The 26,356-nt window shown below is 44.6% G+C and overlaps 1 protein-coding gene across 29 annotated transcripts in view; it reads right to left on the bottom strand.

Moving 5' to 3' along the window:
• The window catches only part of MAPK8IP3 (mitogen-activated protein kinase 8 interacting protein 3), a 78,252-nt gene extending 52,274 nt beyond the window's left edge, over positions 1 to 25,978 (bottom strand). For all 29 annotated transcript variants that reach the window (XM_076351460.1, XM_076351471.1, XM_076351462.1 and 26 more), the window contains exons 1-3: positions 25,601 to 25,978; positions 1,348 to 1,468; positions 485 to 555 (exon numbers count right to left, since the gene is read on the bottom strand). In XM_076351460.1, the coding sequence (XP_076207575.1) occupies positions 485 to 555; positions 1,348 to 1,468; positions 25,601 to 25,918 (510 nt within the window). In that variant the 5' untranslated portion in view covers positions 25,919 to 25,978. The remainder of the gene's footprint in view (positions 1 to 484; positions 556 to 1,347; positions 1,469 to 25,600) is intronic.
• Between the last annotated feature and the right edge of the window lie 378 nt (positions 25,979 to 26,356).

Here is a 26,356-nt window from a genome sequence, read left to right as displayed (position 1 = left end):
GCTCATTGGCAGTAGGAGATGAGGTAGTGGGGCACTGTTCACAGAATCACAGAACAGTTGAGGTTGGAAGGAACCCCCTGGGGTCCATCGGGTCCAACATCCCTGTTCAAACAGGGCCACCTAGAGTAGGTTGCCCAGGACCATGTCCAGGTGGCTTTTGAATAGCTCCAAGGATGGAGACTCCACCACGTTTCTGGGCAACCTGTGCCAGTGCTCGTCATCCTCACAGTAAAGAAGTTTTTACTCATGTTCAGAGGGAGCCTTCCGTGTTCCAGTTTGTGCCAGTTACCTCTGGTCTTGTCACTGGGCACCACTGAAAAGAGCCTGGCTCCATTCTCTTTACACCCTCCATTCAGATATTTCTGATGTTCCCAAGGTTCAGAAGCTCTAGTCATCACTAGTGTTGTAAAGCTGAATTCTTTGACATGACTTTACCTATAGGCTAACAGTTTATTTATTTAGAAATAATGAGATGACATCCTACCTCTGTGTGACGCTGATGTAGCGCATTATACTCTTTCTTCATTTCTGATTCACGTTCCTCCAGTCGTGAAACTACCAAGAGAAGATTCCAACCATCAGCCAACACACATCAGGCTCTCAAAAGAAACTAGAAGTCTCAAAGCATATTTTGTTAGAAATTAATTTATACCTACTGAACAAAACAAACCAAAACAGAATAATGCACGTTGTGGGATCTGGTCTTCATTACAAACTCAATTCATGAGTATCTGCATGTTCCCAAAATGAACAGACCAAATAATGCAATAAGACCTTAGAAGCAGAGTTCTTCAGCAGTAGCCTGGTGCCCCGTAAGTGTCCTAGTCTGACAACAATTTAAATTATCCTCTGGGACGGGCGCCTCTGGCTATTTGAGGAGCAGGAGGACTGGACAAAACACCAATGAATTCTGAGGGGAACTTCAGCCAACAAAACACGGCTGTGCATGTTAAGGAAGTATTTGTAAAAATAAACAAACAAACAAACAAACAAACAAATAAATGTTATTGTTCATATGAGAAAAAAAATGGGAGGTTCTATTCAGGGGTAAGGAGAAACTGGAAACCAGGTTCCGAAGCTTCACCAATCACCCAAATCTTGCATCAGGAGAGACTGAGCATGCCCCACACAAGAGAAGCAATGAAGCCTCTACTAAATTAGTGTGGATACATCCCACCCTTTAGAAGGCTCAGAATTTTATACCAAAGTAAGGGATAACCAGACATTTCAGGCTTTGCGTAAATTACATTAAAACAAACAAAAAGTATGAAAAGTATTTTCAAAGTAGCAATATATGTGTGTGGAAGGCAAAGCGTATAATCATGTCTGGTGTACAACTTTGCTTACTCTGATCTGCATAGTTTTTGGTCTTCAGCTCCAGCTGTCGAGTCTGAAATTCAAGGTGTTCCACTTGGATTTGTAGTTCTTTCTTCTCCTGCTCCAGTGCATCTTCAAACTCTATAAACTTCTGAATAGGGAAGAAGCAGAGAAGAAGGCACGGATGAGGAATAAATGTAAAATGTGTTTGCCCTATATGACTTTTCCTCTCCTCACAAAAAAAGAAAAATTGAGAGCATATAAATTACAAAATAGGAAACAAGAATTTTTAAGTACTGCAATTAGTACAATAGCATTTAATCAAGCTGAAGAGACTATTTTATATGAGAAAGTGTTAGCTATATTTAATGTATTATTAATACATAAACTATGTTCCAACATGAGTTATGTAATCCAGTGCAACTCTATCATCTTCAGCAACACTGTTATTCCTCATGCCAGGTTGAATTTTGATTCCTGTTAATTTGATGTCAGAGAAGACAAATTCTATTTCTACGGTCATATATTTACAAATACATATGTCAGAAACCTTCAGACCAATTCTTCTATTTGCACATTTTTAGAAAGCTTCACCTATAATTCACATGGTGGGTAAGTTCTGCAGAAACGTGCAAGTCTTGTGGAAAACTCATCCACAACTCCGGGCAGCTGAGAGCGACCTCTGCACCCAAAGACGGTGACCTGCCCCAGCAGCAAACTCGAGAAGGGCTCTGTGGTATGCGGGAGCCGAGGGAAGGAGGAGGGAAACAGGCGGAGGAGGAGATTCTCACAGCAGAATTTAACAAATTTATACCTAGCAAGAAAAAGCTTGGCTAGCTGCTCTTGGCAAAGAAGGGAGGGAAGGGATCATTGCTGCTAACTCTCATTAGCAACAGCAAAGTGGCAACTGTGCACATAGTAGTGCGGACTCCTGCATAGAACACTGGGCTGAAGGAAAGATTTTTACAGATACACTCATTTCATGATGAAAACACAACAGAAAAATACCTAATTTCAGGTTATTATTTCTGTAAAATGTCACTTTTGACCTGGGAGCTTTAGTCATTCTCTGCATTGGATACTAGCATGCACAGCAAAGAAAAGTAAAACGTGTGAAACATTCAATTTATCTCCACTGTAATGAATTGATATTACACATTACTCTTGATAAGAGCTGTAGTCACAGCTGCTTTCATGAAATATTTAAACTAAACAGGGTCCCTGGAAAGTGAATAGCACCTTCAAATCTCTGAGTGTACTTAAGCAAGCTTGGTCCTTGTGCTATACGTGGTCACGAGAGTTTTTCTGCACAAAACACTAACGCATACCCATACACAATAATGACCCATAACCCATATTCCTAGACTCAGAAACTGAGCTGGTTCTAGTAACACCCCTGACACAAACTTGTGGAAAAATCCATCAGGCTCAGAAAACATTTGCTCTGTTAACCACATACATCCTCTCCACAGCAAACCAAGTCTAAAGCGCAGTCCCACCATGCTTCCAATGGTGTAGGATACTAAAGCTATCTCACTAGCTTCAGAACAAGTCCTATTCTGGCCTTACGACCCCAAAAATTCGAGTCTCATTACATTGCTCCTAAACATCAAGGAAGCTAAAACAAGAGAGTCATCTGCATCAACCAGTCCAGCAATTAAAACGCAAACCTGTCAGCTGAGCAGCAAGAGCACGACTGGGGCCAGGAGCAGCCCTGGATTCAGAGCTGCAGAGGAAGAGAGAGCAGGAAATAAAGCCGAGAAGGCTTTAATCTACCTTTAAGATGTTTATAGAACAAGAGGAGCCCACAGGAGGTAACTCAGGGCTATGAGGGGCTCACAGGGCTGCTCTGCTCCTGGCCCTGCCTCTCTTCCTCTCCGTCTGTTTGCAGAATGCTCCTTAGGTCCAACTCTAACAGATTCACCAGCACATGCACATCAGCTGGCTGAAATCTCCTCTTTCTGAAAGTACGAATACTGGGGAAGAAAAGCCTTCTCTCACCCTCCTCTGTACTCTGCACGGGGGAAAGGGTTGCTCTCTGCGAATAATGCCACTCAAGAGGGCATGGCACGTTTAATTTAACAAAGTAAAGCCTCATTGTACTCTAAGAGAGACAGACTCTGGTGAAAATCATTTTTGGATAAGATTCCCAGGGAAACGAATGCATTTAAATGCACAGTAAGATTATTTTGTTAAAATTCTGCACATGAAACAATATGCACAGTGTTTGACTGCACTCTCAGGATAAGCCCTGTGCACATTTCCTATTACTTTTACTGGAATAATTAGCAGTGACACTGGAGCCATCATTATGTTTGTGAACTGGATCTTCTCTCTGTAGACAACTGAAAGGCTACATCATTTATTATTCTTGCAGACTTTTAAAACTATTCAGTAAATTCATCTGAACAATGAGTCAGTTTTCATTCCTACATACCTGTATTTATAGAAACCATCAAACCCATTTTAGCCACGTCTCATTTTCCTGCACTCGGTGTTCTGCAGTGCCTTTAATCTTTAACTGGGCTTTTAACTTTCTTTTCCTTCCTGCCCAAATTTATTGCAATGTGGGGTTTTCTTCCACCTTATGGTTGTTTTGCAGCAGTATTTTCTAGAAATACCAGAAACACCAATACCTTTCTTCCACTATAAAGGAGTCATCTCAGAGGCTAAACGTGTACTTTTTAATTAAATTTTAAGACTGTACAAGGTTTTGGATTTTTAAGTAAGCATCTTTTCTTAAACATTGAAATCCCTTAGTCACTCACAAATACCCAGCAATCTGTTTTACGGATTTTGAGAAATTTATAAAGCAACCTGCTTTGTAAATTTTCAGGTTTATTCTTGACACATTTTCCAGAATAACAATGTAATTTCAGAATAAGTAAAAAGGAAAAAAAAATCCTAACTGACACAGCTACTCTGAGCAACAGACCTAGAGAAGCAGCAGTTTAACTTGCTCCATTTGGAGGACTGATCGAAGCTACACCAACAAAAGAGCTATTTTCCTGGTATAATCTCCATCTCCTCGCAGGGTTTTGCTGGAACCACTCTGCTAAAGCTCTATTGACGAACCTTTTTAATTACAGCCAAGTGCTAAATCCCCATCACATCGCACTGGCTCACCTTTCACTACCCTCTTGGCTCAGGATGCCCTCCTGCTCCTAGTTCTCCATCCAAGAGCATGCCACCCAGCCCAGGCAGGAATGAAGTTTTTAGCAGCAATAAAAATGAATGGACTTTAAGGAAAACATTCACAGATTTCTTGACAGAAAATTAGGAAGCAAAAGAAGGTACAAGCCCAATTTTATTCCCACTATGTAGGTCATCTTTAATAGGATTCCTGGATTTGCCACTGCTGTTTTGGTCTAATTCAGAGGAAACTGATTGAAAGATTAAGTCTTCTGCAAATATGGCTCAGTCTTCTTATTCAGTCCTGTCCATTTTGCAACCTAAAAGTAATCAAAGAAACAGAAAACTAGAAATCAATTAACCATTTGGAGAAGAAAGAGACATGGAGACAACAATATTAAAAATTAATATTACCCTAAGTATTCTCAGGGAAGAACAGCATTTCAGATAAATGTACTGCAGTATATCCTGTCTTGTCTGCTGAAGAGATCGAACAATGACATTTGTGTGCAGGGACCCAAGGGCTCTTCACTCTCCCTGTCTCTGAAGCACCTTTTAGCTGCTCCTGCATCAGAAGCCATCTCACCTGAGGCTCTCCCTGTGCATCAGAAGGTCTGAAGGGCTGAGAGCAGGAAAAGTCCCAGATCCAGAGAGGAGTGAACGGCCACAGCAGCGGGACGAGGAGGAGAGGTCTCACTGCCAGGGCCATCCCCGAGGAAAGCGCGCTCCTGATTGAGGAGACGGCTTAGCGCACACTGTCACTGCCGCTCATCCTTCATGGTACAAGTGAGCTCTCATCAGAGTATTCAGGCAGGCTTTATTTTATTTCCAATAAGCCAGCAGCAGACATTTCCTATAGGATCCAGGGAAGAGCCTTACTAGCCACTAAAAGCAGCAGAGATTGAAATGACCTTGCTCAGGAATATGAGCACTTCTACAAGCACAACTAAGCAGTGCCACGAGTTTGGGGAAAACAGGCGCTTCAGGTACATTTGTATTACTCTTGTGAACAACAGCCTCCAGAGACAGAGACAGCAAAGGCAGCACTTCGTCTACAGCATGATGCCGTGCCATGGTCCTCAAGCTGCGGCTCGTGGACCACAGTATACAGCTGCAGATGGCCCAGCCAAGCAGCACGGCCAGGGCTGGCTATGGTCTCTCTCCTGCCCTAACTCAACCTGCCAGGTGCATCCCCTAGCACACAGCAAATCCCCCTATCACATGGTGGTCTCTGCACCAACCCTTGCCCTCCCATGTTGCTAGAAACTCATACCAGGGCAGGAGAAACAGAGAACACAAACTGAATACAGTATTTTAATTTTTTTTTTAATTTTTATTAACCAGACTCACAGAGGCAGTTATGCTTTAAAACCAAGCACATATTATTGAGTGAATGCAGCTCAGTAACTAAACATCCATAGCAATTTCACATTTTCCATTGCTTTCAGAGGGGTGGGTACAATCCTGGCCCTATTGAAGCTGTGGGAATGTTCTCAGTAACTTGAAGAGGACCAAGATTTCACCCTGACCTTTTAAACCTCCTACAAATAAACAGGCAGAGGGGACACTAACTTGAAAGTCACCTTCCCATCTGAACATTTTCTGTCTGTAATATTAACAAAAAGTAGCAAAACCAGTTATAATAGAAAAAGAATCCCTCTGGTTTACTTGTTTCTTGTGTTTTTCATCTACGTTTGTGCACAGCCAATCCTATCTAAATGCTGCGCAAATGTTCGATGCACAAAGATGAAGCCCCACATCTCTGTGGGTGCTAACTAAAATCAGCAAGCTTTTATAAGGGAAAAGAATATTCATATGAATCAAATTCATACTTCTGGCCTCAGAAATAGTACAAATTCCAATGACTTACTGAAAGCAGATACTGCAGATATGACTCTTGCTTCATTACAAACTTAAATACTTAACAGGATAAGAGTGGGCCAAAAAAAACCCAACCCCAAACCAAACAGCATAGCCGTATAGTCTTTTTAAAGACATCTTAAAATAACTAAGATACACTATTTACAAAAAACTCTGCCACAAATTAAAATGCCCAGGGTACTAAGTTTAAAAACTGAAATGCAAATTTGCTGACTGCATTCTTTCACTTCAGTGCTGCCAAGAGGCAAAAAAAAAAAAAATACGGTGCTGGCAAAGAATCACAGGCTTAACTTGCTGCTTTGAGCTGCCCTTGATTTCAAGGGGTTTCTTATTTGCAGAGCCAGGTGCTGCAACTGATTTGCTCTGATGGTTTCACCGCGCAGAGCTCAGTTCAGACCCATACCTCAGTGATTTCACAGCTCACAGCTCCATCTTTATGGAGATGTGGTAAAGACATTTAGAAAACAGAAATAAAAAGGACCAGATAATTCCACTGATGGTTAAGAAAAAGTTTTTTTGGATCCCACTATTACAAAGTAGATGGGTGCACTGGAAGAAGAAATAGCCCACACTCCCAGTAGTTCTCAATAGCAAGGCTGACCACAGTATTACTATTTTTACTATTTTTTATAATTTTTACTATTTTTTCCAGAGCCTCTATGCTTGCTTTCAAAGAAGAATTTCTGAATATGAACAGTTAAACAGTTAAACCTCAGTGATCTAAGAAAACTGGAGTATGAAACTGCTATATATAAAAATTAGTCACATGGATTTTTTTCTGCTAGCCTCTATCCCCAGGTTTCAAGCAGGATAACTGGTCTGTAATAACCCAGGATTATGACAAACAACAATGGCTTACACGCTAGTCTTTACAGGGAAAATATCTAGCAAAAAATCATCTTAAGGCGAAAGAATGAGTATTCCTCTGAAAAGCAGTGGCACAATGCAGATCACTTGGCTTCCTGCTTTACTGCCTTTTGCAAAGGAAGAAAATGACTAAAAATAGTAGTATAAAATCAGAAATCATCAGATCACATCAGTGATAAATCAAGCAGAGAGCCAGAGCCGCACATATATGCAGAAACCTTATTACGTGGCCTTAATCTGTGGTGGCTGGTAGCGTGTGCGACGGTATTGCACACCAAAGGGAGCATCGGGGGCTCAGCCTCAGACCCGTCCCCTCGCCCCTTTGCTGGCCAGAGATGGCAGTGCTGCGGGTACAAAAGCAGCGCTGCATGAAGAAGCGAGGAATACACAACTGGCAGAGACATCTGCTGGGAAACAGAGGTCTGTTGGTGAAGTGGGGAAGGGCTCATGCTGCACGCGACTTCCCAAGGGAGGTCACCTCACCTGCAGGTAGCCCACAGACAAGGGAGGCAATGCTAGTTGTGTAGTCCACCTCACAGCTTCCTGGCAGCACGTAATTAGGTCGGCAATTTAGGGAGTTGTGTTGACAGTATTTTGTCTTAGAAAGCCACGACAAAGAAAGAGGCCAACTGCTGGCTATTTAAATTCTGACTTGTTCAAAACCAAGTCTCCAGTGCCATTATCAGGCCCGCTGCTGATGAGTTTTAAATGCTGCTCAAGGTGAAGGCCTTGTTCTGCTCTCTTAACAGGAGCCATTTCACTCAACAGCAACTTCAGGAAGAGAGATTACTTCCTTACGAAGCAGATGTCTACCACATAGTATTTGACACTCAAATCAGCAAGTCACACTTTCTTATTGTAGCTCCTGTACAGGCAATGGCCACAGTCGGATACCAACAATGCCAGAGCTTCAGGAACAGAGTGTTAAATCTTTTCACTTTGACAATCAGAGGAAGGATCTTTAAAATTAAGCCACTTCTCAGAATTATAGTGGTCATCAGTGAAATGCTCCCTCAGGAAATAACTTTCATTTCAATAGTTGATATCGAGGGAATTCTGCTTCTCACTTTATGAGCCAGCCTACATTGATGCAGCTACTTTTTAGAAGAGCATTAGAGCGCTGTGTAAAAATCAACAAACAGTTAAAAATCTCAAAGTATGAATAGATGTTCAGATTTTTATTCCTATAGGCTTTTTATATAAAGCCAAGCCATTTATTTGGCAAAGCTGAAGTAGAAGATTAAGGAATTGAGGCTTGTCTACCTTACATCAATGTTAACTTGACTCCATTGCATGAAAACATTCCTAGTTTCCATCAAGAAGAGAAGCAGTACAGACATATTTAGTGTTTCCCTTGTGAAAACAATGGTTTTGCAAATATTTGAAGCCGCTCTCCCTCGCTGGTCTCAACAGCTGAAATGTACCCTCACACAAATAGAAAAATACAGCCATCAGTCCACACACAGTGATAAAAGCATACCTGAATTTCCAATGTGTTGTATCTAACATGATGTGAATTTTAGAAATGTTTTGGCTCCCTGAAAGCAGAGTTTCACTAACAGGTAAAAAGGAACTCCTTGCATTTCACCTGACAATCACTCATCTTGCTCTTAAATGCCCCAAGGTGACAGACCCATGGGTTTGAGGGTGCTCCGAGCAATGCTCACCCTTTCTCCTGGAAGGCCCTTGCCTTCAGCAGACCCTTCTCCAGGTGACCCAGGTCAATCCCAGCCACGGCACCTGAAGAGCAAACCCCTGCAGCCTGGATACTCCCCAGCAGTATCGACGTGCAGTGAAACCCCAATACATCTGTAATCCATGTAAAAGAGACCCCAAACAGCAACTGTGCCACAAGAAATATGCAATCAGTAAGTGTAAATTCTAGTAATAGCCCATATCTTCTCCAGCTTAGAAGGATCTTAGTTACTGCAAACAAGAAGATGCTATCTCAAGTATTAATTTTGTAAGACATAGTTCAAAAGACCAAACACTCCCACAAGTGCACTGACAAATAGCACAGTCCACAAGCTGAAAAGAAGTTCAGCTGCAACTGTGAAATCAAGCAATCAACAAATTGTGACTACACCACACTTTTTAAAAATCACAGATAATTTATTTACCAACTCAAATTTCATGCTTGTTCAAAATCTTACCCTGCACTTATCACAAAACTCAGCAAATCACAACTGTGTTCTCCAATGTCTCTTACTGTACTCTGCGTGGGTTCCCCATTTCTGGTGTGTTTGGCAATTATGCAATCACAGTTGTGATAGCTGCGACATAAAAACTCTTACATTTTCATCGCAGAGCTTGGCCTGAAGTTCAAACCATATTCACAGTACAACTTATGTTACACATCAGCCTTGGGACCAGGACGTGTTTTATATTAGGAATGCATGATTATATTAATAATTCTATATTGAATACTTAAGATACATAACACTGATTCACATGAAGATGCTTACACATAAATATGCATTTAATATGGAAAAATACGTATCAGCCCTCCTTGGCTGAGGTCTCTGACCTCAAACAAAGCTGACAACGAACAAGGCCATTTATTAGTAGAATGGCCAAAACATCGCAAAAGAGAACGCCTTCCTCCTCCTTCCCATTTTTTCTGACACATTATAATGCCATTTTAACTGTATTTTTAACTTAGTTTTTAGAGTTTATTAGTCCAGAAGGGAACACACCACACAGTTTTGTGATGGAAAGGTGCTCCGAGTTATGCCCTGTGTCTGAATCTTTGCTATCCTCTTCAAAGACAAATGCACTCCTGAAGGAACATTTCCATCTCCATAAAAGCATACAACCTTCTAGTGAAATAACATCTCCTTTACATCTGCAGACTTGCAGATAAAGATTTTTGTTCCTGTTGCTAACTTCAAGAAGTCAAAAAGACATCTTTTATCTGCTAGATACTCTATAGTATAGATTGGTCTTTGAATGCCTTCTGTAAAATAAATGTCTTTTTTGTTGATTTATGCAAAGATTACCATCTCCTATATTCCTATTCCAAGGGATCCGAGTCTTTTTTCAAAGGAAGATCACTTTTCTCTTATGATGCTCTCCATGAAGTAGGCCTGGTCCTACAGCCCAGCCGGAAGAGGCAGAGGGGACCCTCCCACACCCTCGACCCTGCTCCAGCTCCGCTCGAGACACAGCCCATCCTGCCACTTACATCTCCTGGTGGGACTAACGACATCCTTGCTTGGAACAGAAGATGCGGTGGAGGAAAGGGGTGCGCAAAGAAGGGACAGGCTGCTAGAGGAGTTCTTCTCGAAAGTGCCTTGAGAACAGCCTTGTCCTGTATTTCCATCGGCAAGCACAGCCAACAAGAAAGGAGGTGCGACTGTGAAATCTTGCAGATGACACAAGACCAGGAGGTGCCATCAGCACTAAAAAGAACCAAACTATCACAGGGGAAGAACTGGATGATGCTGAAGACCAGAGCAATACTGTGACTGAACAGCACACGAGTGCAAGGGCACGCACATAGGGACAGCCATTTCTGCTCTGATGAGGAGGGTCGAGAGTAAGGAGCTGATGACAGAATGATTAGTTAATCAGGCCCCACGGTGACGTGCTCTGGGCCAGATGCAACCGCAGCGTGAGGAGGGCAGAGAGGAGTCGGACATGCTGCCGCCTCCTGCCACTCCATGTCACACAGACTGCACTGGACTGTGCTAAGGAAAGTGACAGCCCTCAGATAGATCTTATTACTAGGACTTTGAAAAAGGCAGCATGACACTGGGACACTCCCGGGAGAGCATTCACGCCACCATACGAAGCACTGGTAAGATGTACCTGGAAAACCACCCATTATTCCTCCTACCTCTCAGAGAGGATCAACCCAAGCACCAGATGTGGCTAAGTGTTACTCAAGGCAGAGGGGAATGAGGGAATCTGTAAAAAAAGACTAGGCTGGCCAGGTGACACACGGACACCTCCATGTGAGCAGGACACGCAGCACAGGCCAGCTTGCCCGCCTTCTTCAGTGAGGGAACAGAGAGCTTGGCTCCAACACCTAGCAAAGGGAGACCAAGATAGGTCAGGACCAGTTTCCATTAACACAGCAAAGACATAAATATTTGATAGAGGGAAAACTTACTAATACTAAAGGACAATGCTGGCAGAAGAACAAACCAGTAAAACCAGGCGACGAATTAAAAAAAAAAAAAACCTGCCAAAAAAACCCTCCACTGCAATCTTCGGTTACCTTTCAGAAGAGCAGAGACAGGAGATTTAACTAATGGTTTTAAGACAAAGCTTGATATATTTATGAAACGGATTATATAACTCAATTGCCTGCAATACCAAGGGACTGGACACGCTGACACACACACTCAGTCCCTTCCAGTGTTACTGTCCTAAGCTTTTAATTAAGAGTGGATGACTTTCTAAGAACGCTAGAGGCAAAACAGTTACAGATTTGGTGCAAAAATTACCATGCCATAAGAAGTCCGTAGGGATCAAGTCTGGAGTAACTCAACTTAAATGAAGACACTCCCCAGCACTATAACTACACATACCATAGCTACATACGTATTTAATACTATCTTATGTGTGTGTGTATAAACAGATAGTAATAGATGATTCACTATTAAAAAACAGGTTGAGTGGATGCTGGATGCCCATCACGTTGTGACACGCACAGACCTCCTGCTTCACACACTGCTTCCACAACAGGCTGTCCAATGAAAGCTGGACACTTGGACAGAGGCATTCTCAGTGAAATTACATGGTAAATATTAGTTTAAGATAACTTTCCTTATTGCAAGAGCGTAGATGTTAATTTTCTCCCAAATCACAGAGATCAACATACCACAGGTGCAGCAAGTGGAGAGCACCCAACCACCACGATCCAACTCTTGCCTCCCTGTTTTTTCTTTCTTTCTAAATTTTTTCATGTATGACATTACATTATTGAAGTCATGGTTTTCTGCTTCCTGCATAGCTTAGCAGGAGCCTCCATTCAAGGAGATAAAAGATACTGATGCACTGTTTTTAAATGTTGAACAGAAACAGAGCATGGATAGCAACGGATAATGAAACAAATATTCATGGAACAAACATTTTAAAAAGGAAAAAAAATCAAAATTATGCAAGCTAGTAATGTAAACTTTTCTTCCTTTGTGAGGACTAAAATGTATTTCTATGTATTTTTGTATCTGGAATTATGGTGCAAATTATGTGGCAATTTCGATCCAACTCAGGCTACACACTACAAAGGCCACCCAGCTGAAGGAATGAAAAGGAAGGAAACCAGGGAGGTGAGACTAAGGTGGGGCTGGTAAAACGTAGGCAGCGTTTCAAATAACTGGAATTACAAAGATGCTGCAATTGCATTTAATGCTGCTACAAAAGGTGGCTTTGATGAAAAATAGTGTTAAACCACGTAACTATCCTGAGAGGTGCTTAAATCATTATTTTACAGATTTAAAAAGTTGTTACAAAGTGAACAGAAGATTTGCCAAAGACCACTACGCAAGTGAGCAGCAGAGCAGCCATCAAGACTCCAGCAGAACAGGTAGCAGGCTGGTGGGAAGGGCAAGGTCCGCTGCCTGCGTGCCCATGGCAGGGCCCTAGAATAGGGGTACAGCTCCCACTGAAGCCACAGCCACCAAGGAAGGAATGAAGCTGACAGCCATCACCAGAGGGACAACCCCAACACCATGGCTGTGACCAGCGCAGCAGTCGATGGAGCCTGTGATGTCCCTGAAGCTGAACGCATGGCATGTGTTCTGCTGGACCAGGACCTCCAGAGAGAGGACAACTAGTGAAACCAGAGGCCCTGCGCAGGCCCAGTAGGTGCCCGCAGCCGGGCCACCACAAGCTCCATCTCCCCCGTGCAGAGCTGGAGACGCCACAGGACTCTGCCAAGGCACCGCGCTGGGAAGCCCCTTCAAAGCAGACCTCTCCAGTTATGCTAGTAAGTAGAGGAGATTTCTGGAGGCAGAAGGCACCTAGTACAAGGTATACACAAATCAATGGATAAAAATAACATTTTAGTTTAAACTGAATGTGCTTTTAAACATAAATGCTCAGAGATTGAATGTGAAAGTACGGTAGTATCTGTTGAACACTGTTATGTTCAAATCACAAATGAAAAAGTATTATTTCTCTAACAAAGTCTTTCACTTTCTAATAAAATGAAAATGCAGTAAGAAGTATGACTAACATAATTTCTTAAGCATATGTGTGTAAATACTGTATCTCCTTATTTTATATATACATAGAGCCTAATTGCATTGAACCAGTGAGAAGCAACTTGTCTTTAAAAGACTACAGAAAAGCACAAAGTGATAAACAAAATAAAACAGATCATTTAGAGTGGGAAATCTCTATTTAAATAATTAAAATCAGTTACTGGAGCTTATTTTCAGTCACTCTGGTGTACTAAGGATAAAACTGATACCAAATCCAATCTAGTACACCCAACACACCTTAAAAACAAAGCTTTGTGTGTGCAAAGCTACCAAGCCTCACACTCTTCATGTAGCTTAACACTGGAGAAGACAAATTCCTTGTGCAGGAAGAGCCTATTAAGCATTACACAAAAGTGAAGAGGCCAGCTACCACGGCCATCCTTCTGTATTTCTCTCAATACTTTTTTTCATCCTTATTCCATAAACCTTTCCTTCATCTTAAAGGAAAGGATATTTCTAGCAGATATGTGTCATACTGTACGGTACCACACCTTCACGATCTAAAAGAAAAAAATAAATGTGGTAGCTGTTCAGATCTTCATAGGAAGCAATCCTGAAGTGTCTCAGAGCTGTACAGAACTATCTAGCAATACTTTTCTGAAATACTCAGCAGATGTAGTATCCACGTCTGTTATAATGTCTTACATAATAGAACATTTCTGCTTCCACAGCAGGGGCTTGGGGTTGGAATTTAACCCTCCTGTTGGGAGGTAGGGCAGGGCTAATTTCTTTTCTAGTGGAGCTTCAGATGAGCTTTATAACTAGATTTTGGAAGGTCAAATTTAGACCATGTAGAGAAAGACATCAGAAATACTCCACTATACCCAATATAAACCAGTGGATATTTCACCAACAAAAAAAATCCATTCCATGGGCTTCTGGGGAGAATATTGAAACTTAGTAACAATAAATGTAGTGAAATGGGAAGGCAGACCCAGACAGAGGCAGTCAATTAATGCCACCATCACCATGAAATATAAAACTCCTTAAGATTTAGTAAGAAAAAAAGCTACTTAATGTATCAGCTACTTAAAAAATCTCTTAGCTCTGAAACCACTAGCTCTGATTTTAGCTCTGATACTCTGAAACACAATCTATACACTTTCCTTAAGTAACGCTGGAGGAGAACATATGCACCAAATTAAATGCTGAGAGCAGCAGATTCCTCTTAATTTTACCACCACAGGCAGCTCTGCAACGAATACCACCAACTCTGCCTACCCACTCCTCAACCTAGGGAGGTTTCTCCTGAAAACAGACACCTGCCTTCTCAGCTGCAGCTCTAAAGCAAAGAGAGAGACCCAGAACTTGGTATACGAGATGTGCCACAGGAGGAACCAGCAATTTTCACCATCTTCTCGTCCTGTGCACGCAGACCACATGCCTCTTGCCTTACTCCCCATCTCCGTTTGCTGTGACACGCTGAATTTAGATTGCTCATTCTTTAAACACATGTCCTAGTGTCCCACTTTCTGCAAGACACAATGTACTTTACAATGATTAACAACTAAATAAAAAAATAGAGGATTCTGGTTTAGCTCAACCAAAACATATATTTGGATTATTTTCCAAAGCTATCATTGATTGGTGAAAGAAAACTGTAAAATATCCTGAAACGACACCTCTCTCCATAGTGGGAAGGAGAAGCTACTTCCAAGTAGCTTCTAAACCGAGTTCTTCTAAATGTGTTGTACATCACGTTGTATACTTCTTCCGAATGTGCTGTTCATAAATGTGTTGCAAATGAGCCCTTTCAGTCCTTTTTCAAGCACAGAATCTCAAAAACAAAGATTTCAGACAGACTCTGAAAAAGAGGGCAAAAGGCTAACGTGCCTCTGGGCCATACACCTTGAAAATATCCAATCATTAACAGACTAGTTAATTTTCCTGTTTTAAATTAGGATTTACCATTACTATGTACAATTATCTTTTGGGAGAAACTCGGCATGTGCCCGACAGGAAAACCTTTCCACGAAACACTGCAGATGGAAGGGCAGGCAAGCCTGTTTTGATGCCGCTATGTGGCTTCCCCTCTCCAGGGGGCAACTAGCGTTCATGCCAGAGTGGCTGAGGTTGGGATGGCCAAACCCCAGGTAGAATGGGAAGGAAAAATAAGAGCCTGAAACTCTTTGTCAGACCCAGTTGAGCATCGCATCTTGAGCAAGTCCCTTCGAATGAGGGCACTGGGAGAGAAGGCAGACACCAGCAGCTCTCCACAACCAGTGGAGACCACGTCACCATCCAGCTCAGAAGCAAAAGGTCCAATGCTTCCCATTGATACCTGAACTAAAGCAATCTGTCCTGCAAAGCAAGACACAGCTCCAAGGATATCATTCTGGACACCTTGCAGCTCAACAGACTGCAAAGTGACCTGCAGACAAACAGAATACCACACCCGATACATCAATTTTGAAGGCTGACCACCTCCTTGAAGAAAAGAAGGTATTTTCTACCACAAAATACAGAAGAATTGCAGTGTTTGTCATGGCCCATGCGTGGCACTCCTGGACATGCAGATTAGCTGTCAATCTTCCCGACAACAATGTGCAATTTCAGACCGATGGTCTATCTATCTGAAAGATTGGACTAGAACTGAAATCACTGTTGATTGAGAAGCAGACAGATGAAATGGCAGCCCTGCACACATCTGCTGGTCCTTGCACAGCAGTAAGCAAGGGCTGGACAGAGTCAGCGTGACATAGGCTGAGCCTATAAGGCTCGCACACACAACATGATGTAAGTATTTGAGTATCATGGCGCAGTCTCCTGGAAATGCCAAGCAGGTTCCCACTGGGAAAGGCAGGAAGAGGGTCCAGCCGGCTGCTCAGACGTCACTTCACCACCTGAAGTCAATGCAGAGCAGACACCGCCTGGCCAGCACTCCCTGTGTGAGCTCCAGGACTGTGGAGGAGGACTATGCAGGAGGAGATAAGGACAGGAACGGAGCAGCTCCTCTCGCCTGGGACACCCCACGCTTCCTCCTCAGCAGCATGAAAGGATCTAGCCTGCTGCAACTTGTTGGAGGCAGCACGACAACCGATGATGATGGAGATGTGTGCCATCTTCATCCTCCTCAGCGGGCAAGAGGAAGAACAAAGGTGCCAGGGTGCCTCTGCTAGATGAAAGATTGCATCATTCTCAGAAAAGTGAAGACTGGCTAGGGATTTTTCTTTGAACTTCAGCCATCACAGTTATTTAAATTCATTTGCAATGGTAGTAAGTCCGAATCCTCCCAGATCTTCTTGGCTTTTCTCTTACAATTCTACCTCCGGAAACCCCAATGCCAAGTTCTGCCTTCATATACCTAGCACATCCCAACAACATCCCTGAAAAATCCACCTGTAGAGCCATGAACAGAAAGTGACCACAAAGCAGCCTGCTTCATTTCATCAGGAGAAAAAAAAAAAAAAAGCTTCTCAAAGCCCGCTTGGGGATTACAATTTGACTTATGCAGGTAAACCTGTTGAGGGGAAACCTGGCCATAACCTCAGATCATCATCATCACCTAACATCCAGAATATTATATTGAATTGCTCTTTAAATAAAGCAACAGCTCACAGTGTTCACACAGATTAATTTTACTTTAAAGGTAATTTTTAATAACATATATTGATATTTATGAATATTAGTAAGTGCCATAAGCTTGAATGACATAAAGAAGATTTGTATGAAGGATCTGTGTTTGGATATATTTTTTTCCTCCAAGATTAGTGAGAATAAAGTAAGGTTACCAGATGGCAAGGACTGATGGGCATTACATTTGGAAAGCCTGATTCCTCATAAAGAAGTGATTTAGAAATATGTATCATATGGTCAGTTTCTACGGCCTGTCACAAATCGATTTTGTTAGCTTTCTTTAAATTAATAAAACTTGTAAACTGCAGAGTCTCCAAATTCATTTCATCTAATCAGTCTAGACTTTATACCATTTATTAAAAAAATTTAGAATAACTAATCAAGCGTTTTTAGCAAGTGGCTTTCCAGAAACCATTTGTCCTATAAGGTCATCTCTAATATGCTAAAAAAAATCTAGTATTTAGATTAAAAAAAAGCATTTTGCACACAAACTTTTTATGGGGAGAAGATCAAAAAAGTAGAGGGAAGGACAGGCTGCTTCTGCATTTCTAAGAGCATTTTTTCCTCTGCCTAACCCCAAGGCATTACATCTTGTATTTTAGCCCTTGGTCTGCATTTGATACACCTGGTATCCCTCCATCAGACCAGCTTGGCTTCTCACCAGCAGAAGGATACCTCTCTCTCCTGCATCTCAAAACCAGCGCTGACTAGTCCGCCACCAAGACAGATCCCACGGGAGACGAGGTCCCAAGAACAGACCAGCACGTTCTGCACCTTTCTGGACGCCACGCTGCTGCCAGCCTGGGATTCATCCGTGCTGTTGCCCCCGGTCCGCACCCTATCATGTGCCGATCCGCCTTACTGCTGATGGAGTGATGCACAAAGAAGGAAGCAAATAAAAAAGGGCAGACTGCCATAATACTAAAATCATACTGTGGAGAGGGAAGAGAGTGGCTGCTGCTCTTAAACCTCTGCAGACGGTCTCTTCCCTGGTGTCGCGTTGACAGGGGTAAGGGGCAGGACAGGAACCAATCTAGAACTGCAGCAAACCCTCCTTCTGCTTGCAGAGGCAGCTCTCAACCCTCGCATCTGAGTAGAGAAAAGGCACCATTTAATTATTTCCCAGCAAAAGCCCCTACTTCACCTTCAGGGGAAGGAAAGAATTATCTCTACCACTGTTATTTGCATTAACATCGATCCTAGTCCTGCATCAGGAGACAAGCAACGGGATGTTAAATCTTTGACTTACAATCCTATTTAGTTTTATTGCCACAATTTTTTATAAGGAAAGGCATGCTTAGAATCTAAAGATTACCATCCTTCACATGGTGGACGTGCTGATCACAGGCCAAAGCAATGACAAGGTTGCCACTATTGGTAAGGATGGCTAGTAGGTTTATTTTACCATTTAAGAGAGAAAGGAGAAAATTAGAATCCTTATAACTAACACTGCCTACTTAGATATGAATTTGAAACACAGGGGTCTCCAGAAACATTTTTTGTTGTTGCTTACTTTTTAAATATATGGAGTTAATTTTATTATCTTCAGTTGTTGAGTTTTAATCATAATCTGCAATACTGTGATCGATTCTGAATCATGTTCAAGTGATATCACTGACAAAAGACATAGAAGAAAAATGAGAAAAGATGGTTAATATCCCAATGATTTAAGGTTTGTCTCACCCAGAAGACATGGGATCACTTTACAGACGCTCACACTTGTGTTGGTTTTTACTTCTGAACAACTAAATGGATATATTTTGGAACCTTACAACAAGTAAGGAGGAAATTATCATAAATATGAAATCTAACATTTGCATGCTCAGTAGAAAAAAATCATTACAAATATCACAGTCCTTTTCACAAAAATGAAAAAATCTAGTTTCTCTGGGACCAACAGCTTTTGTAAATCAAGACAATTGCAAAAGAGGACTCAAGGTAAATTGGAAGAACCCTCTAATAATGACACAGATTCTGCTGCTCATTCTGTTGGTGAAATCTGACAGTGCCCGCAGGCTCCAGGAATGGACGAAGAGGGTTCTGAAGAATATAGAGACGGATCATGTAAATAGATGGCTGTGCAGTAAGTCTGCATTTCATGCTTGCCAGTTACTTTCAACTGCATATAGTGGAAAGGATCCATGTGATAACCAAAGCCTTTCTTTATCTGGTATCTGCTATTCCCAAATGCTGTTTTCCTTCGATGCTGTGAGGTCACCAGCAAGCTGCAGAAACTCCCATTAATCAGCTATTTGTGAGGTCAGGTTTCAGGGTGGGGAAACAGAAAGTGCCTTCCCAGGCTGCAGTTCATTTCACAGAGAAAGAAGGTACAAGGCAGAAAGGGAAAAAGCGCTCGCAGCAGAGAACACCGCAGGCTGGAGCACAGAGCATCACTTTTATCACTCTTCCTCACCATCTTCTTAAAGGGAATTAGTGTATGAGGGAGGGACAATATTTAAAGTATTCCTTAACAAACTGGAGGGAGGGGGCGATTTTCAAAAGCCTTTCTGTTGTTTGAGATGCAGATAGGAGCTAGTGAACTTGCAATATTGCCACCCAGCTGGAGAGCTCTTTAAGTACCTCAAGCCACACAGAAACCTGCGGCAACTGCAGTCCCTGTCTCTCACGAAGGACCATCTTTTCCCAAAGCACTGCCCGCTGATTTTCAAACAAAACACTGGAGGCATCTCCAACTATTACCAAAAAAAATAAAATACTGGTAAGTGAACATGCTTATCACGTAAAATAATGCAAATAGCAAGCCATAAACAGGAAGCGATGGCCACGGCAACGTGCCATCAGAAGATGGAGATGTTGCTGTTTTTTGGAAGTGGGAAAGGATGACACCCAGGTGTCTCTCAAACACGAGTCCCACAGTGGCAATGCCAGCAAAGGGCTTTTACAGTTCACATCCTTTTTGGGTCCTGTACCTGGGGAATCACAACCCCAGGCACCAGCATGTGCTGGGGCCACCCAGCTGGAAAGCAGCTTGGCAGAAAACTGGGGGTCCTGGTGGACACTAAGTTGAACATGAGCCAGCAATGTGTCCTTGCGGCAAAGAAGGCGAATGGTGTCCTCGGCTATTGCCAGCAGGTTGAGGAGGTGATCCTTCCCCTCAGCACTGGTGAGGCCACACCAGGAGTGCTGTGTCCAGTGCTGGGCTCTCCAGTGCAAGAGAGACAAGGACATACTGGAGAAAGTCCAGTGAAGGGCCACAAGGATGATGAAGGAGCTGGAGCACCTGGAGAAGAGAAGGCTCAGGGAGATCTCATCAATGTGTATAGATACCTGAAGGGAAGGTGCAGAGAGGATGGAGCCAGGCTCTTTCCAGTGGTGCCCAGTGACAGGACAAGAGGCAGTGGGCACAAACTGGAACACAGGAGGTCTCCTCTGAACATCAGGAAACCCTTTTTCACTGTGAGGGTAACTGAGCACTGGCACAGGTTGCCCAGAGCGGTGGTGGAGTCTACATCCCTGGGAGATATTCAAATGCTGCTTGGACACGGTCCTGGGCAACCTGCTCTGGGTGACCCTGCTTGAGCAGGGTGGTTGGACCAGATGACCTCCAGAGATCCCTTCCAACCTCAACCAGTCTGTGATTCTGTGAAAGTACCCAGAGCACAGATACACCTGTGGGGAAGCCCAGAAGATGACAACTCAAAAGACAGCCCACTGGGAATGTCACACACAGCAGCACACGCTGCTTCAAGGGGTCCCTGCACTGCTAAAGCTCACGTCACATCACTGGGCAGCTCAGGGCAGCACTGCCCACCTCTCGGTCGAGTCCAACAGCAAGACAGCAAGTCTTTGAGAACCGCAGTCTGGAAGGCGCTGCCACATGGTCGCATGCTGGCTCCTTGCTCCCGGAGCCGAGCAAAGGCCCAACCACACTGACGTGGGCAGCGTCACCTGCCCTCCAACACCTGCAGCCTGGAAACACACCTACCACCACAGGCAGAAGAGTCATTGTTTAGAAACAACAGCCAGGTTTACTGAGACAGAGGTTTCTTTAAGCACCTTCCAATGGAGGTTGCTTCCAGGTGCTGGACTGCCGTAGCACAGAACACAAGCTACAAAAGCCTTTCACAAGGGGGTCAGATCTCCTAACCAGCACTAGGTACTTATCTCTATACCATACATATATGCATGTTAAATGAGCATCCATTTTAAAAATTCTAATGAGCATTAACTGATGTTGCAAATCAATCGACCAAGATCTTACTTTGCTATTAACGCACTTTTTGTTTCTTTGGACAGCCACCACCCTTCCCTTGTGATGTATGAAATTTCACTGGAAGCAGTTTTCATGCAACAAGAGGTCAGAAGGCCACCTCCATGCCTGGCAGAGATCCTCGTCGCTTTTCTGACCTCCAAGGAGCAATGCTAACGTACGCCAACCAGCCCCGTGCTTCTGTGCTTCCCGTCTGTGAAAGCTTTTATGTGCATTTACACATGCATGGTCATCTTGGAATTAGTGCCCAAACGTGACCAACAATCTCTGCAGAAACCAGCATTTAGGGCACACAGTGGTGGTTTTCTTCAGGGGAAGAAGAAGAATCCAGAACATTAAGAAAGCAGCTTAGATAAAACAAAATGTCTTACTAAGAGAGGACCCAATAAAGCTTGTTTTCCCTGGGGATTTCTGCTGGTGTCCCCTAGCCCTTTCCTTGTCCCAATTCTACCCCCATGTGTCTTCTGAGCAGACACCAGGAAGAAACGGCGTTTGCACGGGCTAACGAGAGCTGGACCTACCTGCCCCAGACCCACGTGCCGACTGTCCTGCTGCCTGCTACTGACCCGCACGCTGGCAAGCTCTGCCTGTCTCTCCTCCAGGCAGGACCTTCACTTGGTCTTTCTCTCTTTTGTTTTTCACAAAAAAAATTATAACTAGCCCTTTTTTTTTTTTTACAAATATGGCTGAAAGTAGTCACCAGCTTCCTAAGTTACTGGGGGCGACTGCCTAACAGAGTGATCACACAAGCTTCATTTCCTTCTGTGAAATCAAGCTAAAAACAATACTTAGCCAGTAAAAATAAATAAATACCATGTGTTAGTATACACCACCACAAATACCAGGGCCACAAAGGTGGTAAATGGACTGGCACATCTTTCACAGGAGGAGAGGCTGAGGGAGCTGGAGCTGTTCAGCCTGGAGAAGAGATGGCTCAGGGAGATCTTGTCAGTGTGTTTAAGTACCTGCTGGGAGGGAGTGAGGACGAGGGAGCCAGACTCTTCTCTGGACAAGAGGCAACGGGCACAAATTAAACCACATGAAATTCCATCTGAACACAAGGAAGCACTTTTTTACTGTGTGGGCGTCAAACGCTGGGACAGGTTGCCCAGAGAGGTTGTAGGGTCTCCATCTGTGGAGATGCTCAACCTCTGACGGGACGCGATCCTGGGCAACCTGCTCTGGCTGACCCTGCTTGAGCAGGGGGTGTTGGACTAGGTGATCTCAGGAGGTCACCGCCAAACTAAACAATGCTGTGATTCCGCAGAACACCACACCATGCAAGCAATAATTACCCTATGTTCATAGATAATACGAAACAGATGGAAGAAAACAAAAACACCAAAAATCTGGTGCAATCCCACATCTTCAGTAGCTTGGAGGTCACGGAAAACTGAAACGTTGTGTACTAAGCCCCGTAATCAGAGACTGACAGCACCGCCTCATTTCAAGGAACTTCTATTTTCAATCCACTTGCCTAGGTGCTTCTGCTGTCCTATTTTAGGACAAGTGGAAAATATGGAGTCACTCTGCAGCCCAAGTGTTTAGAAAATAAAGCAATAATTTGCTTTTGGCAAAGATTGTTTTAAAACATAATATACAGAATCATCTTGGAGAAAGAGACAGAAGAGTACTGAGAAGGAAAACTTTCCTTTACGGCATTTAGTGGGAGTGAAATGAAAGTTGTTAGAAACAGTCCTGATTTAACAAAACATACCTATAGAGTCTGTTTGTGCACAATTTCTCCATAAAGATGAAACAGCAAGATTTGATGGTTCTACAGCGGTGGTAACAAGACAATACAACGCACATTTTTATGCCAGAGAACAATGCCCACTTGTGGTTTCAGTTACTTTGAAATTAATAAATTAATATAAAGTAATTATAACTCAGGGTCTTTTGACACGATATTGCAAAAGAAGAACAGATCAGTTTTTCATCTCCAACTCCCAACTTTATTTGTTGTAATTAGCACTCATACCCAGAGAGGAATCAAGAGTGAGGTCAAATCCTGTTCCCAGAGGAGGATCCTCCCACTTAGAAGTGAAGATCTCACCCCAAGACTCGAGGCGCAGCGCAGGAGGCTGAACGCTGCCTGAGATGTGGGATGAACCTTCCCTGGTTACTATGGGCACTGCCACAGAACAACAATCCACATTCTGGTGGGAAAAACATTTTTCTGGTTTTTGATCGTTTACAATTATCTGGTGGACAGCAGATTTCTCTGTAATACATAGATTTTCACCTCCATAACATGCAATTTATTGCATAGTAAGCAGCATACGGGAAATGGGTGCAGACAAATAATGTACTTTTTGTTATATGCAGAGTGAAATAACAGCCATATATTCCATATATGACCTTGTAACAGGGATTACGTAGAGGCAGAATACTCACTTGTTCGCGTAAAAAGCACATTATCTATTCCTTTCTGGTAACAAGTCTCCTTGCAGACACTTTTTCCCCCACTTACATTGAGCTGTGCACAAGGATAACAGAGTAACATCATCATCATCGCCGCTTTTGAAATCTCAGCAAAGAGTATCCTTCTATGGTTCCTGAGCTTCCTTGCAGGGAATGTAACTGTTGTCACTACGTTTGCTTCCAGAAAACACATCCTGTATCTAGTAAGTCAAGAACAGAAATCCACCCGAGTCCAACGGTGCAAGATCATTCCAACTGGACCGTTCCATTCCCCATTTGTAGTCCCATTTTTTCTCCCCATAAATAGTGCACTTTTAAAAAATTTTATTTCTCAGAAGCTGCAAAATACTGTCTCTACACAACGTTTAATAAGTAAAGTCTCACGTACTCAGAATCATTTTTCAATCCCTACATGCATTCGAAAGAATTTTAAAAGATTATTTATTAGTCCATTAATACATAATTAAAACTCAGGACTAAAACTTTAATTGACTGGCTCTTGCTTTCAGTATTAGTAATGGACCGCAGATGTCCCCCTCATCAAGTTCGCAAGATTCTTGCACACGATTATTAAGCAACAAGAACACGACTGTGAAACCACTGCATGGTGTTTTTCATTGTTCTCCAGTTCAAAAGCTATTTCATTAATTACCCCTCATCAAATCAGAACTTAACTCCTAGTAAGACTACTGAATCTTAAATCTTCTGCTCTTTCTTAGTCTGGAAGATGGAAAACACCCCACTTTTTAAGAAGTTATGTAGTGAAACGAGGATGATGTGATGGTGACAGACTTTTTCCGCCACCAATGCTTTATCCCAGCTCGCGGACTATCACTTCAAGAGCCTGAGCAGGAAACCCTACGGTTCACAGTCCTCATTCATGGCTGAAAAGATGCTCTTGATTTCAGCAGGGACAGGCGCAGATGTAGGAAGAAGACAAGAGTGCAAGTCACCTCCCCTCCCTGTTTTGTCTACATCCGAGTCTTTGCAACCCAAGGATTTTCATTCCTTTCCGTCAGAGGGGTTTGTTCTTCTCGTGATCCACTTTCCAATCCCCCCTCCCAGCTGGGCAGCTCTGACATGGCTCTCACGGGAGTGAATCCATACTCCAGGAAACTGCAGATGCTAACTTGGGAAACTATTTTATTAAGGTTCAAGGTGTAGTTTTGGTAAAAGCAAGTTTCAAAAATCAGCTGCTATACTCTAAAGGTGATTTCTTGCTCCAACTAAATAGCTTACTGCTGACATTAAAAAAGCTGTATGGCTGCACGGACATTATCCATTTAAAAAGTATTTTTTAAACCACAAATTAGCATAAATGCCAAGTCCTCGATGTGCTGTTGGCATTCCAAAGGGAATTCTTCAAACCCACAGGACTGCAGCTATTTTTGTTTAGTCCTTTTCCCTCCTGCTTTTACAGGGGCGGATCAGCCGCAGAGGCACCCGCCCGCCCGGCCCCGCGGTGCTGCGGGAGGAGCCGAGCCGGGCCGGGCCGGGCCGGGCCGTCCACCCCGCGGCCTGCCCGGGCCAGGGGAGGGGATCCCGCCGGGGGGGGGGGGGGGCTGCGGCGGGACCGCGCCCCCCCGCACGAAGGGACACGTCTCGCAGGGCACGGGCCCGCACCCGCGCCGGCCGCCCGCGCTCCCCTTCTAGAAGGTACCGCCGGCCGCTTCCCCGGGGCTCCCCACCGCCCCAGCCTCCCCGCCCCGCCCCGCCCCGGCCCCGCCGTGAGGGCCCGGGGAGGGGGGAGAACCCGCCGCCGGCGGCCGATCGAGGAGACGGAACCGAGGCCCACGGGTAGGCGGCCCCGCCACGGGCCCGAGCCGCCCCCGCGGCCTCGCCCCGCCGGCCCCGCCGCACCCCCCCGCGGGCCCTGCCCGCCCGTCAGCCGCAGCGGGGCCGCGGCGCGGTGCCCCCGCCCGGCGGGCGGCCAAGATGGTCGCGGGGCGGCGTCGCTCACCTCCTCGGCCTGCTTGCGCAGCGCCTTCTCCCGCTCGTACTGCGTGAGGAGCTGCTCGTTGTCCTCCCGCAGCAGCTCCAGCTCCACCTCGTGCTCCTGGTTGTCGGTGAGCACCGAGTCCAGGTTCTCCAGCACCGTCACCACCAGCGGCATCAGCTCCTTCACCACCTCCTCGTCGTAGCAGTGGATCAGCCGCTCGAACTCGCGGTAGATGCTGTTGGCGAGGCCCGAGACCCGCTCCGACATCACCGACCCCGAGCAGTAATCGTCGCCCGGGTACCCCCCCACGCCGCCATCGTCCAGCTGGATCTCCAGCATCCTGCCGGCCCGACAGCCACCCGCTCCGCCGCGCCGCTTCGCTCTCCCGCTGCCGCCGCTGCCGAGGCCGCCGCCGCCGCCGCCGCCGCCGCCGCCGCCGCCAGGCTCTGCCCGCCCCCGCCCCGCCCGCCGCGTCACGGGCCGCGGGGACCGGCCGGGGCGGAGCGCGGCGGCGCCGCCCCGGGAGCCCGGAGCCGCCCCCGGGCGGTGACCGAGGGACGGGAGCAGGGGGCCGGGGGGCGGCCACGGCGTTCCCCGCGCGGCCGTGCAGAGGGAGCAGCTCCAGCACACCAACGCTTTTCCCACTGGGGAGCCGCTAACCCCCTCCACGGACAGCAGCTGCCCGACTGAACCGTCCCCCACGCGTGGCACACGCCGCTCTGCTGTGGGGGTACACTAAGGTCAAACCCACCCCTGGCCAGTTTCTTCCCCCAAGAC

The sequence above is a fragment of the Aptenodytes patagonicus genome, chromosome 13 (genome assembly GCF_965638725.1).
Source record: "Aptenodytes patagonicus chromosome 13, bAptPat1.pri.cur, whole genome shotgun sequence".
NCBI classification, from domain to species: Eukaryota; Metazoa; Chordata; class Aves; order Sphenisciformes; family Spheniscidae; genus Aptenodytes; species Aptenodytes patagonicus.
This window is presented reverse-complemented; position numbering and strand designations above follow the sequence as displayed.